This window comes from Oryx dammah, unplaced genomic scaffold (assembly GCF_014754425.2).
Source record: "Oryx dammah isolate SB20612 unplaced genomic scaffold, SCBI_Odam_1.1 HiC_scaffold_10, whole genome shotgun sequence".
Taxonomy (NCBI): domain Eukaryota; kingdom Metazoa; phylum Chordata; class Mammalia; order Artiodactyla; family Bovidae; genus Oryx; species Oryx dammah.
Genome location: NW_024070194.1, coordinates 5471315 through 5489680, shown reverse-complemented (window position 1 = coordinate 5489680; position 18366 = coordinate 5471315). Strand labels below are relative to the sequence as shown.

General features: G+C 46.9%; 1 protein-coding gene across 1 annotated transcript in view; it reads left to right on the top strand.

Moving 5' to 3' along the window:
* Nucleotides 1-18366, top strand: part of SLC9A8 (solute carrier family 9 member A8) — a 74921-nt gene that overhangs the window by 31718 nt on the left and 24837 nt on the right. The window contains exons 6-9 of the mRNA XM_040248171.1: nucleotides 4300-4401; nucleotides 5476-5510; nucleotides 10346-10489; nucleotides 17764-17902. Of these exons, the coding sequence (XP_040104105.1) occupies nucleotides 4300-4401; nucleotides 5476-5510; nucleotides 10346-10489; nucleotides 17764-17902 (420 nt within the window). The remainder of the gene's footprint in view (nucleotides 1-4299; nucleotides 4402-5475; nucleotides 5511-10345; nucleotides 10490-17763; nucleotides 17903-18366) is intronic.

The window sequence follows — 18366 nt, the reverse complement described above, 5'->3', positions numbered from 1 at the left end:
CGATCCTGTGGCCTGTAGCCCGCCAGGCTCCTCTGTCCATGGGATTCTCCAGGCAAGAATGCTGGAGCGGGTGGTTGTCCTGGAGATCTCCTCCAGGAGATAATCCTGACCCAGGGATCAAACCCGTGGCTCCTGAGGCTCCTGCATCGCAGGTGGATTCTGTGCTGCTGAGCCACGGGGGGTGCCCCGTTTTGAGTAGAGTAGAAATTTTAAAATAACAAACAAAAAGATCCCCAAAACCCTACCTCCTAGGTTGCTTTGCGATTTACATTAGATGAAATAATGTCAGCAACTCACCACTCACCACATTAAATAATTGGTAGTGCTTCTTGTATTATCTGTTATAACCTGACTAATTATTTGGAGAAGGAAATGGCAACCCAGTCCCGTATTCTTGCCTGGGAAATCCTATAGACAGAGGAGCCTGGTGAGCTTCAATCCAGGAAATCAAAAAGAATCAGAGCCTCTAGGCAATGTTCTTATTAATAAGAATTTAATAGGGGATATATTTATACATATAGCTGTTTCACTTTGTTCAGCAGAAACTGACACAACATTGTAAAGCAATTATACTCCAATTAAAAATAAATAACAAATAAATAATGTTTATAACATAAACTTGAGAATTAAATTTGTCATGAGAGTTTTGGTAAAAACATACAAATTAAATCTTTAGTTTTCCTCCTGAATAGTAAAGCAAAATTAAGATGTTCAGTACAGATTTTTTTAGTTACCATTTTACTGTGTATTAACCAAAAGAAAAAAAAGAAAGAAATTTAACATTTAAAAAAATCCTATATCTTATAAAACTGACATCAGATAATTGTTAGAAAAACAAGCAAGAAGGATTTGAAGGTCAGTGTCTTTTACTCTTTAATTTTGTGGACAAATCTTGGAAGAACTGAGAGCAGAATGTGAAAATACTTCACAACAGTACTGAAGAAAGCGCTGTGCATATTATATTCTTTTTAGTGTGCTGCTGGGTGTGTGGGATTTTAGTTTCCCGACCAGGGGTTGAACCGGAACCCTCGGCAGTGAGACATGGAGTCCTAACCACTGAACCGGAACTCCCGAAAATGATTGTCTGACTTAAAACCTGAGACTGGTTATTACATTAGCACATGTAAAGGTTTATCTTTTCATTTTTTTGGAGTAGAGGGAAATAAACTTACTCAAAATTTGAGGAAAACAGTTTCTTGAGGGAAAACTTCTTTGAAGATGACTTTCCAGCGGAAAATGTGACAGTTTATATGAAAGGGACTAATGTGAGTTGAAAGTGTGAATTTAGAGACTTCTGTCCACTGCCTGCACTTTTCCCTAAAGAACAGGAAGTTGACTTTGTTTTATTTTAATATTGCTGTATTTGCTGGTGTGAATTTGGGTTTGGACTAAAAATTTCCATACAATTATCATTGGTTGATATGCATTAGGTAGGCAGCTATTTGGTTCTTTGAATTATTAGTATCATATAAAGAATAGAACATTAATTATATCAGAAAGAAGCAGAATTTGCCATATGTAGCAAAGGGAAGTTTCTATAGTGGGGTAAATTGAATTTTGGTAAATTTTCAATATCCAGATTAATATTAGCCAACGACATAAGTTATAGCAGAATTAGATCCTTGTAAACATACAAAAGTGTTAGTTGCTCAGTCATTTCTGACTTTTTGCAGCCATGTGGACAGTAACCCACCAGGCTTCTCTGTCCCATGGACCATAGCATGCCAGGCTCCTCTGTCCATGGAATTCTCCAGGCAAGAATACTGGATTGGGTACCCATTCCCTTCTCCAGAGGATCTTCCTGACCCAGGGATTGAACCTGGGTCTCCTGCTTTGCAGGTGGATTCTTTACCATCTGAGCCACCAGAAAAGCACCAGGAAAAGACCCTGATGCTGGGAAAGATTAAGGACCAGAGGAGAAGGGGGTGACACAAAATGAAATGGCTGGATGACATCATCGACTCAGTGGACATGAATTTGAGCAAACTCCGGAAGATAGTGAAGGACAGGGAAGCCTGGGGTGCTGCAGTCCATGGGGTCACAGAGTTAGACATGACTTAGCAACTAAACACATACAAACAGACCAAGAGTTAGTGTAATCTGTTCTTAAAAAAAAACAAAAAAACAAAAAAAAACAGCTCTTTGCAAAGAAAAACTCGTAGATGAAAGTCTTGTTTAGGAAAGAACCCAATCATTATGTTTGCCTTAAGTTATTTTAAAGTTCTTTGTGTGCTAAAGATTGATATGCCAAAATAATTGAATGTCAGATCGTGGGCAGCCAAATCAAAATTGCAAAAAATGAAGCAAAGATACTTCCTGAAGGAGATGGGCTTAGTGGGCTCTTGGTGTGGAGTGAGCACAGTCTGTTGAAGTTAGATTTAAACTATCAGTCCGGCTGTTAGGACTCGGTGCTGTCACTGCCAAGGACCAGGCTCAGTCCCCCGCCAGAGAACTAAGATCCCACAAGCTGCATGATGTGGCCAGAAAAAAAGTATCAGTTCCTTTTGTCTGTGGCTTGACAATTTCTGACTGAAAAAAAAAAAGGGGATTCCTTGCTCAGGCCCACAGTCAAAGGCCATCAAGATTCCCTGGCCTTGTCCCTAAGTAGAGTCCACAGGATTCTAATAAACAGCTTCTTTTTCTTAACTTTAATGGATATGTGAAAGATGTTACTGCTGCTTGGACTCAGATATTTTCTCTTAAATGCTGTAAAGTATGGATGGGAATATATTCGTCATATTTATTTCACTCTATTTCACTAATGCTGCTGCTGCTGCTGCTGCTGCTGCTAAGTTGCTTCAGCCGTGTCCGACTCTGTGTGACCCCATAGACGGCAGCCTACCAGGCTCCCCTGTCCCTGGGATTCTCCAGGCAAAAACACTGGAGTGGGCTGCCATTTCCTTCTCCAATGCATGAAAGTGAAAAGTGAAAGTGAAGTCGCTCAGTTGTGTCCAATTCTTCGCAACCCCATGGACTGCAGCCCACCAGGCTCCTCTGTCCGTGGGATTTTCCAGGCAGGAGTATTGGAGTGGAGTGCCATTGCCTTCTGCAGTTTCACTAATAGAGTGGAATAAAATTGCTTAAAAGACGTGGACAGCAAAAAGGAGTTTCTGATAGTATAACCTGTTCTCTTGATATTCTTTATAGTAATGTACCTCTTCTTAATTAATTGAAAAGATTATTGTTATATAGACTTTGGACTTTGATCAGACATGAAATACAGTTAATTTCTTCAGTACCTGTTCACTGGGCATCATCCATCTGACAGGCATATGCCAGTGACTATGTAGTACCAGAGCAGATGTGGCCATTGCCCCCCGCCCCCCGAGCCTGCAGCCTAGTGGGAAGGACAGATAGCAGTCAGGTAATGACGTAAGTAAATGTCACATTTCAGCTGCATCAAGTGCTACCAGGAGAAGAGGTGTTGTGCATCAGGAATATAGGCTGCGATCTGACTTGGCAGAGGGATCAGAGAAGGCTTCCCTCAGGGAAAGTAAAAAATGTCCTTAAGTCTTTGGATGAGGAAAGTTCACTAGGCAGAGGGGAAGGAAGAGTGGTCCAAGCCCAGAGAGTATGACGATGTATTTGAAGAACAAAAAGCTCCCAGTGAGGAGACTTCCCTGGTGGCCCCGGGGCTCAGATCCCGATCTCCCAGCACAGGGGGCCCAGGTTCCGTCCCTTGGTCAGAGAACTAGATCCCACATGCTGCAACTAAAGATCCTGTGTGCCACAACGGAGATCAAAGATCCCTTGTGCGGCAGCTAAGACCTGGCACAGCCAGATAAAAAAAATTAGGGAAAAAAAGCTACCAGTGTGACTGGAAACCCAGAGAACACAGGGGGAGTTGGAGACTTTGAAGGGATCGAACCATCCAGGCTTTGGTTGCGTTTTATGTGTGTTTTCAGTGGAAACGGGGGTCAGAATGAAGGCAGCACTGTCAGATTGATCTTTTGCAAAGATCATTCTGGAAGCCCTTGAAGAGCAGAGGGCAAGGCCAGGGATGGTTGAGACTTATTATAAACAGAAGCTGTGCAGTAGTCCAGGGGAGAGATGATGGCCACTGGCAGGGGCAGTGGAGACAAACAGAGAGACGTGAGTGACGTGGGGAAGGCAGGTGCCGCGGGACTGGCTCTGCACTGCAGGTGGGGGTGAGGGAGGTGCCCAGGTTTCCAGCTTGCCCACCTGCGAGGTGGCGGTGCCCTTTACAGAGATTCAAGCAGAGAAGGAGGGCCAGTTGTGGGGTCCGTGACTTCACCGAGCTTTTCTAATCATTTCTCTCATCTCTGCTCTTTCAAACAGGGTAATTTCTTTCAAAATATTGGTTCCATCACCCTATTTGCTGTTTTTGGTACAGCAATTTCTGCTTTTGTAGTAGGTGGAGGAATTTACTTTCTGGGTCAGGTAAGGAAAATATCTTTGAAAAACCTTGAAAACCTTACATTCTTAGAGCTCATGCAGGGAAGTGGGGTAGCGACACCTGATGGGACCTGGGTTTCCAGTCGAGGTAAATGCTCTTCTGCCAAGAAATCCAGAGTCAAACTGGCACAGTAAAGGCATGCTCAAGTGGTTTCTCAGCGTCCTCGAGAAGCTTTGCTGTCTGGAATTGAGTGAATCTTTTCTATAATCCCCCAAATTATTTGATTATATTTGCAAACCAATATTGTCTTAAGTTGGAATACCTAAAAATAAAACAGAATGTATACCATCAAGATCTTCAAATTATAACAATATCAATTATGTTATCAGACTGAAGCAAAGTTAAATTTCTGTTTCATAAAAATTTGCATTTTAAAAGTCAAAAATGGTTGTGAATGTGTTCACTCCATTCCAAACTGTCCTGTAGAATTATTTTCCCTGGATTCTCCACCATTGCTAAAGCAGTTCTCAGTGTCATCAATTGAGTGCTTTGTATCTTGAGTTCAAATTAATTTGAATTAATTCTGACCTGCCTAGGAAGGTAGTATCTGTGACTTTGCCTTGTTCATGTCTATGGCATGTCCCAGTTCTTTCCAACACGGTCAGTTGTAGAAAGTTTGTCGGCCCCAGTTCTGCGAATGCAGCTTGGGCTGACTGGCAGATTTCTTTTATGTGTGACAGATGTATTTGCTTCTTTTGATGGCTCCGTCTGATTTTCACCTTTACCACTGCCTCGATGGCACCAGAATGAATCTGTCTGTCATGCAGCCTTCATTGCTCAGCTTCCAGCATCAGAGGGGAATAAACTTTAGAGAAGAAAACTAGTTAATTTGGCTTGACAAATGTAGCATTCTCTGTCATACTTTTGACGTATGATGATCAGATGCATGCCTAAACTAAAACTTAGGAGTTTTCTGTATTTTTCAAGTGGTTTGGGGACTGAAGATTAATGTCCTTATTAGTCTGTAATAAAATACTAATGGACATTTTAATCTTCTTGGCTGTTCTCCAGGGGTTTTTTTTGTGTGTGTCTGTGTGTTTGTGTGTTTTATTTTACAGGCTGATGTAATCTCTAAACTCAACATGACAGACAGGTAAACCTTTCATCCTGTAACACCCATGTGGCTATACTTTTTTACTGGGGAAAGTTTTCTTCGTATTGATTCCTGACTTCTCTATTGTGTCTCGTGGTTTGGCTGACGATTTCTGCTGTAGAATCTATTCTGAATTAATGTGTATCTCCAAAATGAATCAAATCTATCTTGAAGAATTTTGAAGATCTCCAGTCAGAGAGTTGCTGATGGGAATGATTTAGTTTCCGCCTTCAAGGGAATAACTCTTGGGTCATTAACTGGCCCCGTCACACACACACACACACACACCCTGCAGGCTACACATTTGTCCTTTTATTATTAAAGATCGCCTGCAGCTCATTTCTAAAGCTTTTCAGTGGCCATAATGGAAACTTGTCTCCTTGACAGGTTGGGGATGGAGTCAGGGGTGAGGTGTCAGCCTTTACTCTGGGATTCCCACTAAGGGAGCTGGGAGGGGGTGGTGGAAGCCAACAGGGCCGGGGCCTCTTGTGGGCACCCTCCCCAGGCTGAAGCTACTCCATCGGACACTCAGAGCTGCTGTCTAGGAGCCCAATCCAGGAATTTCCATAATCGGCTTAGCAGGAGGCAACCTAGGCAGCTGTCTCTTGGAAGGTACCAGATCTAGTGCTAAAAAAGTGCACACACAGAGTGTGACCTGGTTTCCCCTCGCTGAGACAGCCAGTGAGTCTGCAGCCCATCTCTGTTTCTCTGCCAAGAACACTGGTTTCTGTCCTCTGGCCTGGATGGGGCGCTTGGAAGTCGGACCCAGTGCTCAGCCGGGGTCCCTTTCACTGGACCAGCGGGAGCTTACAGCCTTTACAGCAGCACCTTGGAGCCCTCTTCATGAGAAATGTGCCTTCAATAACATCAAGTCCAATCTTGTTTTCTCTCCAAGGAGATAGATTTCAAAGCTTTTGTTGTAAGATAGTCTCGATATATAAACAAGTAGGGAAAGATGCATTCTTGTTTCACAGGGAGCCGGAAGCAGAGCAGAACTGCCGGTCTGTATTTTGTAGGTATCTTGCAACTGAAAAGAAACGCTCAAAACCCAGTGGCTGTGAAGGCAGATGTCACAGCGTTCAGTCCTTCAGCCTCTTCAGGGACAGCTGATTAGAGACACAAAAAACGCCTGATAGATCCTCGTGAAATTGCATGGAACCGGTGGATGGGATGTTCAGAAAGCAAGAAATGAAAGAACTGGCCCTTAGACAAGCAGAGTAAGACCCAGGTGGAGTTTCTCCGTGGGCAGACACTTCCTTTCCTGTTAGAAAGTGACTGTCGCACAGATTGCGGGGGTGGGAGGGGGAAATTAGCCAGCAGTTGTAAACCACACAGCTGCAGGGCCTGGCAGAACCCTTCACAGAAGGAAGCTGGCCAGGTGTGTGTCTAGAGCTGGTGATGGTGGTGAACCAGGGAGCCCACTGTCTGAAGGGGACCGCCACCTCTTAGCTGCAAATAGTAATTACTGTGTAGAAACGAGGGCCCAGAATGACCAGGTACCTAATTGTTTAATTCAAAAGAGGCCAAGTTTCTAGATTTTAATAGGGAATATTTCCAGTTTTAAATGTTGACAACTTAATCCAGTTTAAAACACCATGCAGGTCAAGCATGGACCTCTGCACTGTAGAAAACATGAAAATAACTTTGTTGCACAGAAGATTTTACTTTATGGGTGTTTCTACCAGAAAGCTAGTTCCCTCGTAGATACACGCTGTATTATTTCACCACCCCAGTCCATTTTCTTTCTGTTTTGTGGAGCTTGCTATCTTCAGGGACAACAGACTCAAGAAAATGCATTGTTCAGTTGAACTTCCGGCTCCTGGCCTTTGACAGACTGGGTCGTAAGGTGTGAAGTGGAGCAGCTGAGGGGAAGGTTCAGTGGCCGCTCAGAGGCAGAGCCCTCTGTGATCCAGACAGCTCGTAGTTCAGCCTTTCCGTGCTCTCTGTCAGAAACAGTGTGCCCTAGTTTAGATTCACAACCAAAGCCACATGTACTGTGTTTGTGCCGAGCGCGTCGCCCTGACTTCTTACAGGAATGTCAGACACACAGGAAGGGGAGGCGCAGTGTGCACACGACCCCCTGGATTCCACAGTCACGGTTTAGCTAGATTTGCTCTAACACAGGTCTTGCCATCTCTCCATCCCTCTGTCCAGTCATCAGTCTGTCTTCTCATTTCTGCTCTTCGATTTCCAGGTCAGGATGCCACGGGGACTGTTAGAAAGAGCAGCAGTCAGTCCTCTTTAGTGCAACTGAAACCCGGCACAAACTCATTTTAGCAAAAAAAAAAAAGGAGTTTGTTGACTCACAGAACTTAAGTGTCCCCAGAGTCACGGCTCCCTGCACGATAGCCTCTGGGGACCTGGTGTCCAGGACCCCCCCTCTCACTGTCTTAGCTCAGCCTTTCCCTGGCCAGCCTCACCACGGGCGTGCTCACCCCGCTCGGCAGCACCAGAGGCTCCGGGCTCACGGAGCCCCTCACTTCAGCTGCCCCTGCCAGAAGGGCCAGCCTGATGCCCAGTGACCTGTCAAAATGCCTGGTGATGGTCCTCTGACCAGGCCTGGGTCCCCTGCCTACTCCTCGCACCCCGTACAGCTCCACAGCTGGAGAGTGGAGGGGGCTGGGCTCCACAAAGGAAAATCGAAGGTCACTGGATCTGGGGCTGTGGGTGCTCCCTGAGAGGCGTGAGGAGGGGCCGGCCGAGCCACACAAAGTCAGTGCCTGACGCACGACCCGCCATGGCTCCCAGGTCCCCACCCCACTTCGGGATGTACTTTTCCTTTTTTAAAATTTTGGCTGCAACTCACTGCTTTCAGAATCTTAGTTCCCCAACCAGAGATTGAACTCAGGCCTCTTCAGTGAAATCGAGGAGTCCTAACCACTGGACCACCAAGGAAGTCCCCAAGATGTATTTTTTAGACGCTCGTCTTCCTTCAAGGCCCCTTTTATGTGCTATGGGTGAGGAGAGTGGGACTAAAAGCGAGAATCTCTGTGGGTTTCAGAGCGAGGGCCTCAAGGCCAGCCACCAGCAGGTCACAGCCTTCCAGGTTGGTGGAATCCCCTCTCCCTCCCTCCTGCCTGCCTGCCTTCCCCAAATAGCAGCACCGACCCTGAGAACACCCATGACTAAAACATGGTACCTCCCAGCAGGCGAGAGGTAAGGTCACAGCTCGCAAAGTGCATGACCGTCTGTGGGGACAGGGCAAGTCTGCGAACTGCAGTCTGAGCTGAGAGTGTCCCAGGGCACTGTCATGAAAACCAGAAGGCCAGGTTATTGATTTATGAAGAGCTCTGGAGCTGGCCAGGCAGCCAGGAGTCCCCTCCTCCAGCACCCCTCTCCCTGAGCTCAGAGCTGGATGATCATGGAAGCTGCTGGGGACATCCAGGGGACAGCACACCCTGGTCCCCAGGCCAAGTAGCCCCTCTTCCCTCCCAGAAGGGAGGATGGGAAGTAGGTGGATGGGCTCTGGCTCACATCTCTACCTGAGACGTGTCCCATGACAGCTGCAGGAAAACAGTGCCAGGTGTAGCCTTTTGAGGGAATCGAAGGCTTGCAAGAACTCTCAGGGGAAAAAGACAAATGGGTGAGAGGATAATCGTCCCAGTTCCTTAGGCAGCCCCCAGGGGTGACCTGGCCTGCCTCCCTCCCAGCCTCCACATCTCCAGCCACTCTGGTTCACTACACTGCTGCCAGGCTCACTGTTTTGCCTCTCAGGCAACCAAGCTTGCTCCGCCTCCATGGGGGCTTACTCTGGTCACTGCCCCCAGTGCCTTGGCTTGGCCACCTGCTTCTTGTCACGTAGGCCCTTGTTTCAGTAATCCTCATCTCTTCAGAGAGGCCTTTCCTGACCACCCAATCTAAGTGGTCCCCACCCACACCATCCTGCCACGTTCCTCTCTCATCACCCTGACTTCCTGTGTAGCACTGGCCGTTTCCTGAGCTGGTCTCGGCCTCCGGGCATCGGTGTCCAGCGCAGTGGGTGAGGTCCCCCGCTGCAAGTCAGCTGGCCTTTGTTTGGATCCTCCTGGGCAGGTTCCTTAACCTCACTGTCCCTCAGTTTTCTCCTGTGTAAGCGGGGCAGTATGAGATGCAAACCGGTTTCACACGGTTGCTGTGTGGATTATTGAGTCACTATCTGTAAAGCGCTTAGAACTGTGCCTGGGACATGGTAAGTACCACATACGTATTTGCTGTTGTTATTATTAGCCTCAGGGCTTGAAACATACTAGGCAATTAATGCGTGTGTGTTGGAGGAATTAGGCCTTCACGGGTGCTGGGGTGAGCGCACTGGCCTGGTGAGAGGCAGTCCTGGTTTTGATGTCTGCTACCCAAGCTGCCCAGCCCCTGGAGCACGCTGGAGGTGCTGCTGACTTCCAGCACTTCCTTAGATGTTGCAAATCTGAGTGGAGGCTGGCAACAGTCACAGATGGCACTCCGGTGGCCTGGTGACAAGGGGCAAAGCACAGGTCAGACCCAGGAGCACATGGGCCCTTTGGGCATCTTGGCTCCAGCTGCCCTGACCAGGAAGGCTGGGATGTCCGTCATGTGTCTAAGCCGAAGCCTTCCCTCCGTCACTGCTCAAGATGAAGTCTCGGTACTTGTGGTGGAAAACCAGGCCATTCCTAACAGCTCCCTGTAGAGTGGGCCTTTCACTGCTCCACCCGCAGTGTCAATAAGCAGGTATTTTAAGTGGAAAACAAGACACCATCTTCCGTAGTTCCTTCAGCTACAGGGTGTCCTGTTATGTTACACTAGATAGTCTTTGACTTTGTTTTACTCTCTGGACCAGGGGTTAAGCATTACAGAGTTGCCCCTTCCTTTTCTCTTCTTGACAGTTTTGCATTTGGCTCCCTGATTTCCGCTGTTGATCCAGTGGCCACTATTGCTATTTTCAACGCCCTTCATGTGGATCCAGTGCTCAACATGCTGGTGTTTGGAGAGAGCATTCTCAATGACGCAGTCTCCATTGTCCTGACCAAGTAAGTGTGCTTTCTTCAAGCGACGGAACTAAAGGGCCTCATATAAGACGGCAGATATCCCCGTGCAGCTGCGTGTACAGCTGCTTGTCCTGTGGGTGATTGGTTTACCGCTTGTCCATCCTTCTGTCCCGACAAACCTTGATGTGCCTCAGGAATATTGTCAAGGCCCAGGGTGGTTAGAGGAGAATCGGCCCTGTAGGATCTACCTGTTAGCAGTGCTTTTATTTATTTAGGCTGGGCCACACAGCATAGGGAATCTTAGCTCCCCGACCAGGGATTGAACCCCTGCCTTCTGCATTGAAAGCACAGAGTCTGAACCACTGGACTGCCAGGGAAGTCCTTAGCAGTGCTTTTAAATTAAGCCCAGCTTGTCATCAACATCACTGGGGTGCTTATTAAATGTCGCATTGCCAGGCGGCACCCTCAGAGCTCCTGATTCAGTAGGTCTGGGGTGAGTCCCCGGAGGAGAGCTGAGCAGCCAGTTGAGGGATCAGTATTTGGACAGGATTATTCCAGACGAAAGCAGTCAGCAGAGGCCCTGTTCTCCCACTTGTGAGCTGGTGCAGGGCACCCTCCTTTTTGCCGCCGTAAGATAAGTTAATGATACTGATGGACATCCTGCCTTAAGCTGCTCTAGTGTGAAGGCTGCTTTGGAAACTGTGGGTCTTTTTCAGTTGCTCATTGGTATTACTGCCCATGTTGACAGTAGCTGAGAAATTAAAGGTGTATCATGAAATGTCAGGAAGTCACTGTGCGTACTTCCCTGGTGGTCCAGTGGCTAAGACTCCTTGCTTCCAAGGCAGGAGGCCTGGGTTCAGTCCCTGGTCAAGGGAACTAGATCCCACATGCGCTAACTGAAGATTCTGGATGCCACACCTAAGACCCAGCATAGCCAAATAAATAATAATAAATTTTTTTTTTAAGTCCTTGGGCAAAGGAAGTTAGTCTGAGTTCATCTCAGATGCATTTCTTGGATGCAGGGCTGTTTCCTTGCCCTTGCACTCTGCAGCTGTGGTGTTTGTTAACAGGTCCTGCCAGGAGGGCCCCATGGTTCTGCCAGAAAACAGAGAAGGCACAGACAGAGCGGCCGTCAGAGCGGGCGTCAGAGACGAGCGAGGAGCGTTTGAGGGGCCGCTATGTGTTCTGTTAGAGAGGAGCTTCTCCTTTCTCTGATTTTGGACTTGCTTTCTTTGCTGTGGGATTCCATGCAAAGCATAACCACTCTGGTTTTCTTAAAAGCCTCGTTACAGACTACATTCACAATTATTGTGTTGGAATAAAAGAATATTTTTATAGTGGAAAGAGCCCAGATCTTGGAGTCAGACTGACCTGGGTTCAAGTTCCAGTGATGGCTACTCATAGCTGTTTGACCCTGGGTCAGCTCTTTCACCTCTTTGAGCCACTGGTGTCTCAGTATTAAAGTGAGGGTGATAATGCCTCAGCGTAGGATTTGATCTGGGAGTTGACTAGGTAAAAAAGCATCTGCCATTAGGGGATTCCCTGGTGGTCCAGTGGTTAAGAGTCTGCCTTCCAACACAGGGGATGCGGGTTTGATTCCTGATTGGGGAACTAAGATCCCACATGCCACAGGGTAACAAAGCCTGTGTGCCCACACACCACAGCTAGAGAGAAGCTAAGACCCAATGCAGCCATAAATAAATAAATAAATATTTTTTAAGAACAGAAGCATCTGCCGTCAACTAATGTGAGACCCTTTCATCTTCTCCTCCTGTCCCCCAGCTGCTGTTTCTTGTTTGTCCCTTTTTGTCCTCCTTTTGCAGGAAGAACTTAACCAAATGTTGTTTAATTGAAAGAGGGGCTCACCAGACCTTAAAACAAAAATATATGTATATATTCTAAAATAATACATATATTCTGCATATAAAATTTAGAAAACTCCAAAAGGAAGAAGAAAAAAGAAAACAATACATGCATTGTAATGCCCAAGAGATAATTACAGTTGACAGTTTGGTAGATATATACATGTATTTTATTTAGATGGGAATATACTGTATTGTAACGTTTCCATTGAGCAGAGTTGATAAAATAGTCTTCTATAACATCATTTTATCAGTTGTAGAGTGTTCCTTCTATGGATTTACCGTGCTCTCTTTGACCAGTTCCCCATTGTTGGGTTTTTTATGTTTCTCTTAAAACTTTTTATAGCTTTATTAGGAGAGCATCGTATATCATGCTGTAAGACCTTTAAAAAATAATCTGATGGCAATAATTTTTTTTTTTAAGATCTGCTTTGAAAATTTCTTAGCTTTCGGGTCTTACTTTTATCTTGTGTCCTGGCTGTGCATTTGAACATTGTGATAAAGGGATTTGCCGGGGGGCTTCCCCGGTCTGGTAGTTAAGGATCCACCTTCCCGTGCAGGACACGTGGGTTCAATCCCTGGTCAGGGAACCAAGATCCCACATACTAAGGAGCACATGCACCGCAGCAGAGAGCCCGTGTGCCACAGCTGAGACCCGACACAGCCATGAATGAATAACTTTTTATAAAAAAAGAATTTTGCCTAAGTTGGAGGTGACATCAGGAGTTATTTTTATAGATTAGGAGCTAAACTCAACTGATTTATGTATGATTTTTTTTCCCCTAAATCTCTCGATTTCCTGAATCTTAGTTCTGAGCTTTTCCAGGTCTCTTTGCCACAAAAAAAGGCCAAAGCTTAGGAGATACTTTCTTTTTTTAAATGAGAAAGGATGGAGTTACTGTAACTAGCCACACATTCTTTCTGGAAAAGTGCTTTTGAAGGCCAGGATCACCTCTGATGACAGTTCCCAAAATTGGATCCATGGGCCACGTGCATTTTCCAGCCTTCACCTCCTCTAATGCTGGTACACAGGCTGGGGCGGGCGTCACTGACCTAAGTCAGCCTCTCTCACTCAGATCAGTTATCCTGTGAGCCCGTTGGCATTTTCAGGTAGAAGAGGGAGGTAGGGGAGAGGGGGCTGTGGCAGGCCTGCCTTGTGTTTGCCGTATAGGAGGGAGGTGTTGTCAGCTTTCCTTGGTTACAAGGAAGAATCACATCTTGTTTTTAAGTGTATACTTCATAAATGACTGTTTTCAAAGTGATCTGATGATCACCCATTTATCTTTGTAACTGAAGATGTTAATGAACTACCCCGTTTTTTTAATGTTTTCACTTTCATAAATGCCAGAAAAGCTAAGTATCTTCTGTTTTCTTCATTAAGCTTAATTAAATTATTTTTAGCTTTGATTTGTTACTCTGACAGTCTATTCTTGAAATAATTGCTGTAGAAACCTTTTGTTGTCTCCAGCTACAGCTAAAGCTCATGAAATGGATCCTGAATCAGTACTATTGTTTATTCTTTAAGGTGTGAGAAACATGGCCTGAAGAAAAATTAAAAGCACAAAGTCTCCAGGCCAGAAGAGGTCTGAATCCTCCCTGCATTCATCCTGAGTTCAGGAACCACTGGCCTTGGTCTGGGGTCTGCTGTTAACCATTGTTGTGACCTCACCCATTAGCCTCTGTCTTTGGACCTCAGCCTCCTTTTTGTGAAAAGAAAGCAGTGACACCAGCAGGCGTCCTAGCCGTGGTCATGAAATGGAGTGAGGGTGGGACGCTACTCAGGTCATCCGCAGGTCCATTTGAGGGCCGGAGGTGCCCTTCGCCTTCAAGAGCACTTCCCCAATAAGAACTCTGTTGGTTCCCAGCGTTCCCCTGGGTGGGATGTTAACCCATGATCTGCTAGTAAAGAACAGCAATGGGGGTGATTGGAGTGAGTTTGGAAAACATTTATGTGAGAAAAGTTAGTTTTCTTTTTTTTCAGGACTTTTTAAAACCTTTACTATGTTATATTGCGCTGTGAATCACCACAAAAGGCTGAGGTTATCTGAGGTTACATCCTTTTTGGCTGTACCACACAGCTTGTGGGATTTTAGTTCCCTGATCAGCGGTCGAGCCCCAGGCCCTCAGCAGTGAGAGCCCGGAGTCCTGGCCACTGGGCCGCCAGGGAATTCCTGAGATGATCCTGCTTTAAAGGTATACCAGTGTGGGGCTTCCCTAGTGGCTCAGTGGTAAAGAAAGTGCCGCCAGTGCAGGAGACACAGGTTCAATCCATGGTCTGGGAGGCCGTGCGCCCCAGAGCCTGTGTTCCGCACTGAGACGCCCATGCCCCACAGCGGGGGGCCCGCCCCAGCTCAGTGCAGCTAGAGAAGAGCCCCACAGCAGCAAAGACCCAGCACAGCCAACAAAACAAAGAACTCCCCCCGCCACCACCAAAAAATTATACCAGCTCGAGACTTCCCTGAGGGTCCAGGGGTCAAGACTCCGCCTGCCGATTGAACACAGGTTCAATCCCTGGTCTGGGAAGATCTCCCAGCTGCAGGGCAACTCCAGCCCATGCACCGCAACTGCTGAAGCCCACTCACCCTAGAGCCCAGGCTCTGCAGCAAGAGAAGCCACGCAGTGAGAAGCCCGCACACCGCAACTAGAGAGGAGTCCCTGCTCACACGGCCAAAAATAAATAAAAATTAAAAAAAAAAAAAAAACTCTTAAAAAAACCGATACCAGTTCATGAAACACTGATTAATGCGGCCGAATGTTACTCTAGACAAGTCTTTGTTTTGTTTACTGATTCACCAAAAGTTTGTTGAGTACCTTCTGTGTGCTGGGTTCTGCCCGAGGCTGTGGACACGCGGCAGCGAGTAAGGTGGGTGCAGGCGGGGTCCTCATGGGATGATTCACTAGTTCCGAGTGCTGTGCAGGGGAAGTTAGGCACCAGGAGAGCCTGTAAGTGGGCCGGCCTGTGTGAAGGCAGATGTCCCTGGGGGAGGGTCACTGACCCTGGGTTCTGAGAAGAAACCGGAGTCGGCTGGAGTCCAGGAAGAATACCAGGTGACCTGCAGGGAGGTGGCAGTGGGGACCAGCCTGAATAGGAGGTGGGGTGAGAGGTGTGGTGGGAGGATCAGGGCCAGACTGGGTTTCCTCTTAAACGCAGCAGGAAACTGAGGATGGGGTTTGATGGGGCTGATAACCTGATCGGGGCTTCCCAGGCGGCTCACCAGGAAAGAATACCCCTGCATTGCAGGAGACCAGGTTCAATCCCTGGTTCAGGAAGATCCCCTGGAGAAGAGAATGGCAATCACTCCAGTGTTCTTGCCTGGAATCCCATGGACAGAGAGGAACATGGTGGGCTACAGTCCTTGGGGTTGCAAAGAGTGGGACTCGACTGGATGACTGACACACACAGTAACCTGATCAGATATGCATTTTCAAGGGATCATTCAGGCCCCTGAGTGTTGGGTTCTCCTAGAAAGAGCAGAATGTTTATATGCAACGATCGGAGAGGCAGAAGGCCTGGACTGGAGGATGATAGCGGAGGGTGGGAGAGAAGTGGATGGACTTGAGAGAAGGTGTAATCAGCAGGAGGAAGATACTTAAGGAGAATAAATATTTTAATGGTAAATGGTTTTACCTTTGGGGATGAAACCAACAGTTGCATTTAATGGCTGCTGACGTTTTACTTTGCTGTCTAACAGTGAGAGGAAAGTCCTCTCCATTCTTCCTTCTAATGCCTTCCGATCCCCACTCTGGGCCTTACCCACAGACATGTCTCCTTGAGGCGGCTCCATTCTACCCGGCTTCATGCCGCAGCCTCAGTTTCAGGTTTGCATCTTACAGGAGCCCCACTCCCCACCCCCACTCCATCCTGAAAACACTCCCTGTGACTCCTCCGGGCCTTCCGGATGAAAGACTGGCTCCTTAGCTGGGTTCATCAACAGCCTTTCACAGTCTCGCCCTGCCTGCTGCTCTGGCCTCACCTCTTAACATTGTCCTCCCCATGGACCCCTCCCCCCACATCCTGTTCCTGTGTTTTATCCAGTCATCTGGGTGATTGCAACATGCTGCTGGGCTTCCCTGGCGGCTCAGATGGTAATAAATCCGCCTGCAACACAAGAGACCTGAGTTCGGTAATGAATCCGCCTGCAACACAAAAGACCTGGGTTCGATTCCTGGGTTGGTAAGATTCCCCTGGAGGAGGGCATGGCAACCCACTCCAGTATTCTTGCCTGGAGAATCCCATGGACAGAGGAGCCTGACGGGCTACAGTCCATGGGGGTCGCGGAGTCGGACACAGCTGAGCGACCAGGCATAGCACAGCACCTGTGTGCTGCTAGTACCTGGAGGCGCCGTGCCTCCACACATGCCATTCCCTCTGCTGAGTGCGTTCCCTCATTTCTTCACCTGGCTAACTCTTCTTTAGCCTAAGCCGAAACCCAGCCTGTGTGTCATAAAGAGCCTGCTTCTACCCCCACCTGTCTGAGTTAGATGCCTCCACGTGTTTCCTCTGCTCTTTCCTGATGACTGAAAATGATGCACAGCCTGAGAGTTTCGAGTTCAGTTTTATTTGGAGCAAAATGAGGACTGGCACCTAAGCCAGCTCTGAGAAACTACTCCAAAGAGGTAGTGGAAGAAAAAAAGAAAACTCAAAAGAGAGGCGTGGGGGGAAGGTCAGCTGATGTGATTTTGGTGAAGGGAGCACTCAGTGCAGTCAAGCACTTACTTAACAAAAGGTTTTCTGCTAGTCATGAGGAGCTGATGTCATCATGAAGGCATTTAGTGCTCTAGATACGAGGAGATGCAAGGACTGGGACCATGCAGTCAGTTCCTGTAGATAACTATCTGAAGACCTGTTCCACCAGTTTCCCTGGAGCACAGAGTGCACTGTCCACCCTGAAGTCCCTGCAGGGGTTGTGTGTTGACGGCCAGCAGTACAGGGCTCAGTCCGCACAGAGGCATATGGCAAACGCCCTTGGCAAGCGCCTACTTGTAGTTGACACTGAGATGGCCCTAGTTCCCGTCTGTGTGTGTGTGTATCTGTGTCGCCTTATTTTGGGCCGTGCTGGGTATTAGTTTGTATTCATGGGATCTCTCCTGTGGTGTGAGAACTCTTAGTTGAATCTAGTTCCCTGACCAGGGATCAAACCCGGGTTCCCTGCATTGGGAGCTTGGAGTCTTAGCCACTGGTCCACCAGGAAAGTGCCCCCATCTGTTTTTCTCCCTTGTTAGACTACAGGACTCCCTTAGGGCAGGGACCTGCTCTCATCTCCGAACCCCTAGAAACTAACACGGTGCCTGGAACAAAGTAGGTGAACAAATAAATGTTTGGCTAACAGGTTGAATGATAGAATGAGTGAATGAGAGATTAAGCAAGAAGTTAAGTTTTGAGTCCTAAGTTAATTTCTGATAACTTTGTCTATAACATTTTAACTTCTTTGTGTTTTTTCTTTTATTTCCTAGCACAGCTGAAGGTTTAACAAGAAAAAATATGTCAGATGTCAGTGGGTGGCAGACGTTTTTACAAGCCCTTGGCTACTTCCTCAAAATGTTCTTTGGCTCCGCGGCACTCGGCACCCTCACTGGCTTAATATCTGCATTGATATCCTTTTAATATGATGAACATGCGTGGCAGGAACGATTATTCCTAATTACATCCATCTCTCATCATTTTCTCCAGTTCCTTAAGGGGACCAATTGTAGTCTAAAGTCATATTTAAGGACGATTTTTATGCTTAGTTTTGGTTTGAAGAGCACTTTAAACTCAAGGATTTTAAAATTTAACCTGTGAAATGTAGCATGTCACTTTTCAAAGCTTAAAAAACATGTACATGGTTGAATATCAGATCTGATTTTAGGGTCTTCTCAGTTCCCAGAGTATGAAAACCACATTCAGATAAATGTCATTTTCTGCTGTCTCACTTTTCACGTTAAGAAAATTGGAAATTAATTTCCTTTGAAAATGTCAAATTGAGCAAATCTCTACCCCACTGAAAGTATTTATTTGGATGAATCAGGAAAGAGGCTTTCAAAATGAGCTCCATCTAAGTTATTCGCACTGATTTT